Source organism: Tachysurus vachellii, chromosome 17 (assembly GCF_030014155.1).
Source record: "Tachysurus vachellii isolate PV-2020 chromosome 17, HZAU_Pvac_v1, whole genome shotgun sequence".
NCBI lineage: Eukaryota > Metazoa > Chordata > Actinopteri > Siluriformes > Bagridae > Tachysurus > Tachysurus vachellii.
The window spans coordinates 4,129,586-4,140,376 of record NC_083476.1 but is presented as its reverse complement, the minus strand read 5'-3'; the positions used below and the strand labels follow the sequence as shown (position 1 = coordinate 4,140,376).

Here is a 10,791-nt window from a genome sequence, read left to right as displayed (position 1 = left end):
CACATTTATAATACAAACCAAACCATTTTTACTTTGTCATTGCTAAATCAGTTTCATGCTTGGGAATCACATCCAAGGGTCGAGTCCCAAAGCATCGGAGAATCGACTCTTTTTTGGGATCGACTCACGACCCTTTGTCTAATAGCCAATCCTAGCACAGAAGGCGGGGTTTACCAGATTGCGGTGGGTTTTAAAAATAACAAAACTGGGAGCTAGGAATGGAGGATGTGAATGATGAAAAGACGTATTTCAAGCCGTTTTCGGAAAGACTTACCCTCGGAATAACCCGGGTTTTAGGTGTGTAATGATTAGGACTGTTTTAACTAAAGCTTACATGTTTCTGCTAAGCTACCTGATTCATCACATTGCATGAGCCGAAATGAGGTGTGTTATACATAAAGGATCAGTATATATGCGGAATCAATGGATGAGTATGTTTATATAATTGTTTTATTTATACACAGAAAGTCTTCCAGGTGTGTTAGATGTGCGGTTTGTTGAGAAAGAACCTGCAGAGAAGCGTTGCCTCCTGTCATGGGAGCAAGTAAGATATAAACAAAAAAAAAAAAACAATATAACAACAATAAGGAATATTTTTGTTAATAAGCTGAAAATCTGTGCTTCTGTGTCCTTCAGAAGAACAACTGCATCTTGCCGGAGGACCTGAAAGACTTCTACCTCACCACAGATGGATTCACACTTACCTGGAGCTCCAAGCTGGAAAGTAAGTTCCAGTTTGTTTTCATTCATTCTCATTATACATAAATGTTTAAAATAATCTGAAATATCCATAAGAGATAAAAAAAAAAGTTACTTTATTCCATTATCATTATCAATAGTCACCCTGATATTTACAATAATTTTTAACATCTGCAATATCTGATCCTTTGGTTTAGTAATATGGGGGAGGAAAAAAATTCCAAATACTATGTGCTTTTCTGCATTTTCAGACCAAACTGCAGTCAACAAATATGAATAAAATAAAAGTGCTAAGGCACAGTTGCTGAAGGGGAAAGGACTTCAGAAAAGATGCCTATTTGCTTCTGATAGCGAATATGTTTGCATTGAATGCGGGTTCAAATTGAATTTTGTATTTCTTTTTAATATATATATTTTTTTGCTAGAATTTTCTTGTTTGTTGTTTTTGAGAATAACTGTGTTTTACAGATGAGCCAGTCCCTGTTGGATGCATGTTAATCAATAGTCTAGCAAAGCTTCGTCTTCTGGTGCGGTCCAACATTTACTCCCTCCCCAGTGCGCCAACCTTAGCTGACCTTGACTTTAAGGATGAATTTGAAGGTATTGAGGAAATATTCAGATATTATGTTAAACCATATTTTATTACTTTATTCATTTAAGCTGTGTATCTTCAAAGCATTTTTGTTAATTATCTAGGATCAGAGCAACGAGAAGAACCGCACTTTGACTCCCGTAGCCGAATCTTTGAGCTTGACCACTGTGGTGGAAATGGCAGAGTCTGTCTTGTTTACAAAGATTGCGCTCCAGGTGAGCATCCATCTGAAGCCCAACCTGGAGCATGTGGAACAAACAAGGCAGTTTAATATAATGTATAAATCACTCTTTCTGTCATGTTGTATTGTTTTTGATTCTACATCCTGATGGCTGGTGTTGTCAAGATGTCGTGGCTGAGCAAAGTGAAATATGGCTCCTGGACCGGTCTCTATACTGGCACTTTCTCACATCCTCCTTTACTGCATACTACAGGCTCATGATTACACATTTAGGGCTGCCGGAGTGGCAGTACACCTTTACTCCATACGGGCCCAGTCCACAAGCCAAAGTAGGTGTAATCTCCTCGTCATACCAACTCACTTCAACATCAGGCAAAATTGTTAGGGGCCTTTGTTTTTTAAGAAGTTAATTACAAAAAAGAGAAGTCTTGTTAACTTTATTTGTTTTAGAATTTAGTATTAGATTATCTTTTTAATAAAATAACTATACTATGTTTACTATCTAACTTGTAGCTACACCTTTCAGTGATAGTCAAACCTTTTTACACGCTTTCAATAATCTGATGGAAAATGCAAAAAAAAAAATTACACATTATATATATATATATATATATATATATATATATATATATATATATATATATATATATATATATATATATATATATTATATTACAGGGAGTGCAGAATTATTAGGGAAGTTGTATTTTTGAGGATTAATTTTATTATTGAACAACAACCATGTTCTCAATGAACCCAAAAAACTCATTAATAGCAAAGCTGAATATTTTTGGAAGTAGTTTTTAGTTTGTTTGTAGTTTTAGCTATTTTAGGAGGATATCTGTGTGTGCAGGTGACTATTACTGTGCATAATTATTAGGCAACTTAACAAAAAACAAATATATACCCATTTCAATTATTTATTTTCACCAGTGAAACCAATATTACATCTCAACATTCACTAATATACATTTCTGACATTCAAAAACAAAACAAAAACAAATCAGTGACCAATATAGCCACCTTTCTTTGCAAGGACACTCAAAAGCCTGCCATCCATGGATTCTGTCAGTGTTTTGATCTGTTCACCGTCAACATTGCGTGCAGCAGCAACCACAGCCTCCCAGACACTCTTCAGAGAGGTGTACTGTTTTCCCTCCTTGTAAATCTCACATTTGATGATGGACCACAGGTTCTCTATGGGTTTCAGATCAGGTGAACAAGGAGGCCATGTCATTAGTTTTTCTTCTTTTAGACCCTTTCTTGCCAGCCACGCTGTGGAGTACTTGGACGCGTGTGATGGAGCATTGTCCTGCATGAAAATCATGTTTTTCTTGAAGGATGCAGACTTCTTCCTGTACCACTGCTTGAAGAAGGTGTCTTCCAGAAACTGGCAGTAAGACTGGGAGTTGAGCTTGACCCCATCCTCAACCCGAAAAGGCCCCACAAGCTCATCTTTGATGATACCAGCCCAAACCAGTACTCCACCTCCACCTTGCTGGCGTCTCAGTCGGACTGGAGCTCTCTGCCCTTTACCGATCCAGCCACGAGCCCATCCATCTGGCCCATCAAGACTCACTCTCATTTCATCAGTCCATAAAACCTTAGAAAAATCAGTCTTCAGATATTTCTTGGCCCAGTCTTGACGTTTCAGCTTGTGTGTCTTGTTCAGTGGTGGTCGTTTTTCAGCCTTTCTTACCTTGGCCATGTCTCTGAGTATTGCACACCTTGTGCTTTTGGGCACTCCAGTGATGTTGCAGCTCTGAAATATGGCAAAACTGGTGGCAAGTGGCATCTTGGCAGCTGCACGCTTGACTTTTTTCAGTTCATGGGCAGTTATTTTGCGCCTTGGTTTTTCCACACGCTTCTTGCGACCCTGTTGACTATTTTGAATGAAACGCTTGATTGTTCGATGATCACACTTCAGAAGCTTGGCAATTTTAAGAGTGCTGCATCCCTCTGCAAGATATCTCACTATTTTTGACTTTTCGGAGCCTGTCAAGTCCTTCTTTTGACCCATTTTGCCAAAGGAAAGGAAGTTGCCTAATAATTATGCACACCTGATATAGGGTGTAGATGTCATTAGACCACACCCCTTCTCATTACAGAGATGCACATCACCTAATATGCTTAATTGGTTGTAGGCTTTCGAGCCTATACAGCTTGGAGTAAGACAACATGCATAAAGAGGATGATGTGGTCAAAATACTCATTTGCCTAATAATTCTGCACTCCCTGTATATACAGTGATACCTCGAGATACGAGTTTAATTCGTTCCGTGACCTTGCTCGTATCTCAAATTGCTCGTATCTCAAAGCAATTTTCCCCATTTAAATGAATTGAAATCCCATTAATCCGTTCCAGCTCGCAAAATTCCACTCCAGTTGTTTTGTTTGTGTTTTGAATATGAAAAATGTACAGCACCTGTATTTATAAATGACAAATATTGTATAAAAACATACAGTAATAAAAGAGAATGTTAAAAAAATAAAATGGTTTTACTTTACGGAAGATGCGCACAGAGGTTGAGGGAGGAGCAAACAGGCGGAGGAGTTAGGAGGAATTACACTTTCACTTTCGTTCACTTACTCGCTACTGTACACTCTTAATGCTACTTTACACTTAAATGGAACTTAACTAAACTTCATTTAGAGCGGGGAGAGCAGCAACTAGAAAATAGAATAGACCCCCGTATAACAGAACCATTAATCATGCATAGAGTTAAAAAGGAAAATAATAAATGGATAAATAAATAATTAGAGAGAGAGAGAGAAATATGTGGAGATTTATGACGTAAACTGGTACAACAAACACGGGTTCTGGCATGGTGGAGTCAGGGTTGGAGGAGGGAGTTTAAATCGCAGCAGCAGCGAAGGGCTAGAGCGGCTCAATGAATGGGAATTTAAATGGTCGGGTAATATGGATGTCGTAACCGGATTGGTGCGCGTCGTGGACAGCTGATTAACAGCTGATGCACGCTTGATGACGTGGCCTGCCAGAACTAACACGATGCTTGATTTCTGTTAACTGAACTTAATTGCTACAATTTCTGTTTTCTTTACATTAATTTTGATTAATTTCCTTCATCGCTTTTCTCTTCACTTGTTTTTGCTTTTTTTGTCACTCTTTCCTCACTAACATCTGCCGGTCGTTTTAATAAAAACCTGTCCGGTCGGCATATCAGATGCGGTGTAGTCGCACAAGTTTAAATTTTTTAACGGATCCAACGCTTAAAACGGATCCGAAAATTACGGATCCGCAGATGGTCGGCACCTCACGCAGCCCCTTTGCGACTCTCCATAGGAAATGAATGACTTTCGGTTTATTGGCCATCGTTTGTCGTGTGCAGTGGAAAGGCGGCTTTAACCGAGTGAGACGCGGGAAGCTGAGGCGGGGGAAACAGAGCACACGTGGTTGTTGGGGATCTTTGTTGCGGCGGCGGCTTGGATGCTCGTATCTCAAAAATTTGCTCGTATTTCAAGCCAAAAATTTGGTCGAATCACAGCTCGTATCTCAAAAAATTTGTATGTGTCAAAGCACTCGTATCTCGAGGCATCACTGTAACGTGAAATATATATCACATTATATTTATGACTTATAGTAAGGAAGCAACTGATTAATGCCCAGGGGTTACAATAGTTCACCAACAGTGAGGAAGTTCAGTGAGGAATCTTTCGCTGTTTGCAATTGGACTTCCTCAAATCTGAGCTAATGCACTCACCCACCCATCCACCCTGGACATTACTCACACACCCTCTTCCATGCTTATCATGCTCATTTTGCACAGTTCAACAGTTTACATCTGGTACCAGCACATGATATCTCTCTCTCTCTTTCTCTGTTCTAATACAGCAATGGGCATCTCTTTATCAACCTCTTACGTTCCATGTTAACTCCGGTATGACTTCTGAAACATTCCTGAACAAGCTGGACCCAGACAAGGCTTTCCGTGGCAAAACCAAGCCTCCTGCTCCCAAAAAGAAGCAGCCCAGCCAAATGCCATCAAGTGGAGGTCCTGCTAAAGGTCGGGGATCGAGGGCAGGCAAAGCGTGAAGAGACACATGGCAAATAGAGCTAGAATGTTTTATTTGAACATACTTAAAAACTTGAGTTAAGAGTGCAATATTTTAGTTGTAGTGCATAAACACTGAGGTCAGACTAATGCAAAGCGTTGAAGCATCAGATTCTGTCAGTGTGAAAAATGAATGATGGAAAATATCCATTTTACTGCAATTTCACTGCAAGCTGTCTTTCTTTTTTCAACTCTAAATCGAATAAACTGTATATTGCATCACTGTTGAATTCTCAAAACAGATGCTGAGTCATTTTCCATAACGACATCTCTGGCAGTAGTTCTATAAATCACAGTTTATATTGCATTAATGTGCATGTTGTAATATATTATTGTTTCTATAACAACTATTCAGCCATGTAATCTTATTCTGCTAATCAACCGATATACTATTCAAAGAAAAACTTAGAATCATTGAGACTTCAAGACAGAGTGCTTTGGATTTTGAAACATGTAACCTGTCAAACGTTTGCAATTTCTGTCTAATTAAATTGAACAGTAGACAGTAACAGCTGGTGGCTAGTGAGGGAATGACTTTCAATAATGAATCCAGCCTTGAAACTTCAAATGTTACCTTAAATTTTAAAAAAAAATCTCAATCATGTAAATAAAATTGTAAACGTTGCCCCCACATGATTTATAAATGTGGTTCAGTTTTGTGTTGTTTCCAGGTAAACTATTGATTAATGGTCCTGCTACTTAAAATCAGTGGCATGAATTCATAGTATTGTTTCAAATGTATTTGAAGACACAATCTTTAAGAGAGGGAAAAAAAACAGTTCCTTCATGCCAGTTTATTCTTCAGTCATGGTAAATGTTTGTCTAGTGAGGGATTTTTTTTTTTACTTTTTGAGCTCATAAGATCCAAACAGGCAGGAGCTGATTATAGTGCTTCTTTACTTTTCTATTTCTATTTAAGAAAAAAAATCTATTTTTTCTTTAGCTCCTCTCTCTTGTCCCTTCTCTGGTTCCAGTGGTACTCGATTTGTTAACAGTTCACACACTCATCAGTGTTGTCTTTCTTGCACTCATCCAGCGGTATGTGCTCTGATGGTCCACTGGGCTTTGGTTTTTTATCCTTAGAATGGAACAGCTCCACAAATGCTTTATATATCAAAGCACCAGTCACTCCACCCACTAATGGGGCCACCAAGGGCACCCACCACCAATTGTTACCTGCCCTGTGGGAAAGACAAAAGCAGAAATATATTCTTTCTTTCCTGTTAAGTAAGTGCTATATCCTGGACAGGGTCATCGTGGATTCGGAGGCTATCCCATTGGGCACAGAGCGGAAGAACAAAATAGTTTGGATGCCAATCCACCGCAGGGCAAATGGGGAAATTTAGCATAATTAATCAGAACACTAGTTTACTAGTTCCTTACACTAGAATAAATTTTGCATTATATTTACCTGAAAACATCTATTCCCCAGCCTGCAATTGCTGTAAAAATTCTTGGCCCAAGGTCTCGGGTGGGATTGATTGCATAGCCACTGTTGCTGCCCATGGAAACTCCAATCAGCAATACAAGAGCTCCAATAGCTACAGGCTCTCCACCAGTTGGGGCAGGCTGGTTCCTCTTATCTGCCAGAGACATCAGACATAGCAACAGCATGGCAGTGCCAAGTACCTGAGTGAGAAAGATAGAAACACACTGTAATACTCAAATTCAAATTATAAAAGAACCAATATTGAAGTCAGAATGACTTTCTATCTCACAACATGGCCATGAGCCATTTTATTACCCTTTCTCTTTTCCGTCAAAGTGGTTGTTACATGTCCAAGACAGGATAACACAGATCTTTTAGTTTTTTTTAGTTAATGTCATACTGTACCTGGTCCAAGAATCCAGTTTGTATTGAGAGATAAGGAGCTGGATAAGTGGCAAAGATCCCTGCTGTTGCTTTGGGGCCAAACACTGTGAGGTTTCCTCCACAATAATGATTAATGGAATCTATAAGCAATCAAATGTTTTAGTGGTTACTAAAAATTCTTTATCATTCAAAGAATTTAAAGCTGAATGTACATGCTCATTCACCGTAGTACAAGGCGAAAATTGTTCCCGCAGCAATAAAGGAGCCCAGCAGTTGTGCAATTACGTAGAGTGGGAGCATCTTCCAGCTAAGACGGCCCAATACGCACATAGTAAACGTCACTGCTGCATTCATGTGAGCACCTGAATAATAAGATCAGAAAACTAACATGCTCTAACATAATCAGACATTTTCTTTATTGTGATATTTAATATGAACATTACCCAAATCCTACACAATGTTTTCATTGTCCTGCTGCCATATGACTGGCTGATTAGATAACTGCATACATTTGCAGAATGTTTGAAAGTTGTTAGGATCTGAAAGCTGCCATACAAATGAAATAAACTGCTTCAGGTAATAGTTATTTGAAACAGTAACCTTTAGGGTGATAACAGTAATGGTCCTCATCACAGTACCTTGATCATGATTACCTACTTATCTAAGTTGGTGTCTGTTGTAACGATGGATTTATGCAGATTGTATAGAACCCTAAAGTATATACTGTATATTACAGGTTTTTTTTTTTCATATAAGAAAATTCACTTTTATTTATGTTTAGAAGGTGACAGATGCTTTTAACCAAATGTGCACAAGTAAGTAAGAGGTAAAAGTGCTGGTAGGAAAGCGAAAGTGAATTGATGCTATCTTACTATTTTAGCAGACTTGGAACAGATTTCCAAATAATTCCAACAAAGTTCAGTGATTACTTCAACAGACAATGAAAAAGAACATGGCAAAATAAAGAACATCTAGATAAGACACATACTTGTTTACACGTTATACCAGCTTACCTGACACTTTCCCACCAGCATGTACCCCCATCGCTACACCAAGACCGAAACCCAGATTAATGCTCAGGAAATCTCCAAAAACCCCCCCTCCTGTGACCACCTGAGCAACAGAACCTAGACCAAACACCTGAAATATAAACAGAAATTCTCAGAGTTGAGGGTAAACGTCCAAACCGCCTGAAGATAACAGCTGACAAAACAAACGCAGTTCAAGGTACAGTCAGTAGCCAGAGACCAGATTGTACATATTTGAATATAATGTCACAGCATTTATATAAAAATGTAAAAGTTCTGCAGATTGATAATAAATAATAATAAACAATTAAAGGCCTCATACAGAAAAATGTGTATGACTAAGGGTTTTTTTACTACATCATGTAGTTTTGTGTGTCATAGCTAAATACACCCAAGGACCAAATATCTGTCTGATATCAGAGGAGATTTGTTAGAAACTGCAAACTACAAAACATGTTTACTCTCCTTTAACCTTCCAAATGAATCTCTAATAACTTTTAAAAACTGCTGTGAGATTCTATCAGTGTTTTTAACCTGGCTTTGAAAAACTTGTTGTGTCATCGTGTTTACAAGTCAATATCCCCTTAAAAAAGCATACACGATTTTCAAGCTTCTGTCTAGCTAAGTGTACAAAAGATAAGAGATGTTCTAGGTAACAGATTTCTATTGTACAGTAGCAACTCATTCACAGAGAGATACACCATACAATCTTGCCCTAGTAATAAAAGTTTTTAAAAAGTGTGTTTGTGTTCATCTTTAGTGCCAGCACTTTATAATACTTGAATACAATCTTTAAGACAGTTTAGCATCTCAAAGTTTCTTGCGTATACCATCGAAGGGAGTTTTTCCTTGTCACCTCAGACTTGCTCATTAGGGATAAATAGGGATAAATACAAATAAATTAAATTATAATAATATATATAAAACTAATATTAATTTTAAACTTTTGTTCTATATTCTTATGGTCTGTAAAGCTAAGTTGCTACGATGTCCGTTGTTAAAAGTGCTATACAAAAAATATTTAATTGAAATAAATAGTGTAGGCAAAGACTTTAAAATGAGCCCCCTCCTTCCGTAAAATTAACCAGCTATATTTAACTCAGATGGCCTGCTTTTGTTGCTAATACCACTTTAGACTAGCATCAGTTCCAGTAGCTAACATGCTAATACCAAGCTAAGCATAGTTGCTTTAAAACAACTATCATCTTCTAACAAGTTTAAATAAGTCATAAATATTGGTTTTCTACATAAAAAACAGACATGCCTTTAAGTTCATCAGTTTAAAATGATAATTTTTTTTAGTATGTGAGTGCTAAGAGTAGCAACATTTTTACCTTTAACTGAAAGAAAACTTCAGCACATTTCAGCTGTGTACTGCCTCTTTTAATTGAATAAAAACATGATCTTATGTTGAAACTTGAATAAATCTATGGTGTACATGCATAACTGTATGTGAGTCTCATTTCATTGCTTTCAAAATGCATAGCTGAAAGAATTATATCTAAAGTTCAGTTAGAATGAGATTACAGATGGTAGAATGGTTATATGGTTTAATGAAATATGAATCATTCTGAATCATTCGCCCAAATGTGAATTGAGTCATTGTACCATCATGACAAATGTGCTGAGAGTTTCTGCTAAGCCCACTCGAACATGCTTCTTTCTAATCCGACATGTGGTTCTTCTCCCAGTCTTATTCCTCTGCTCAATCTTCCCCTCCTCCAGCATGCTTGGGTGCTCTGTCTTCATTCCTTTTTTCTTCTTGTTAGACTTGTGTGTTCCTGCTGTAAATCGCTTACAGATGTTGTGCATTTCCCATATGTGCTCACTTGGTAAACTGTGTAGAGTGTGACTTCCTTTTTGTCCCTCCTTGTCACACACCCCCAAAACAGCCCTATAGCCTTCTGGGTAGCAGAAGGACTGAGTATTGGCAGAGTAGTGGGTTTTTTTTTAGGAGATCTGAGGGCAGCGGGGTTATTCCCAGCCCAAATGACCTTTAAATTGACCACAGTGTAAAAAAAAATTGCATCATAGCTTTAAATTCATGTGGTCTATGTAGTTACAAGGTTATTTAAACAAAGGTATCAGTGTTACTGAATAACAAATTATGACATATAGCCAGACCCTCATAACAGCATGCATATGTTAGGATTTAAACTTTTGTTTGTATTCACGTATTCTACTATTCTTACTTCTAGATTATTCCAGCAGTTTCTGTAATTTATGTTAAGCTAAGTCTTTGTTAGTGTTGATTAGTGTTAGATTTCTATTCATAGATCATGACTGCTCTCTGTTCACTTACATGGGCTGAAGAATTTGGGGTGCTTTTGACTATTTAAACAAAAAGCATGCCTGCTTTAAATTCCTTTACTAACCCTGGCTAATGTTACTGCACTAATCATGTA

At 37.8% G+C, this 10,791-nt stretch overlaps 2 protein-coding genes across 2 annotated transcripts; one reads left to right on the top strand and one right to left on the bottom strand.

Moving 5' to 3' along the window:
• The first annotated feature begins 42 nt into the window (after positions 1-42).
• tpgs2 (tubulin polyglutamylase complex subunit 2) lies at positions 43-5,784 on the top strand. The gene is made up of 7 exons (XM_060890467.1): positions 43-297; positions 465-544; positions 637-724; positions 1,168-1,299; positions 1,396-1,506; positions 1,638-1,801; positions 5,326-5,784. Exons 1-7 carry the CDS (start codon positions 219-221, stop codon positions 5,524-5,526), a joined length of 855 nt encoding a protein of 284 aa, XP_060746450.1. The 5' UTR covers positions 43-218; the 3' UTR covers positions 5,527-5,784.
• On the bottom strand, positions 4,995-10,229 carry aqp7 (aquaporin 7). Its single transcript, XM_060890466.1, has 6 exons — positions 9,995-10,229; positions 8,372-8,498; positions 7,583-7,720; positions 7,380-7,498; positions 6,957-7,174; positions 4,995-6,726 (listed from the first exon to the last, which is right to left on the bottom strand). Exons 1-6 carry the CDS (start codon positions 10,196-10,198, stop codon positions 6,534-6,536), a joined length of 999 nt encoding a protein of 332 aa, XP_060746449.1. The 5' UTR covers positions 10,199-10,229; the 3' UTR covers positions 4,995-6,533.
• Positions 10,230-10,791: the final 562 nt, after the last annotated feature.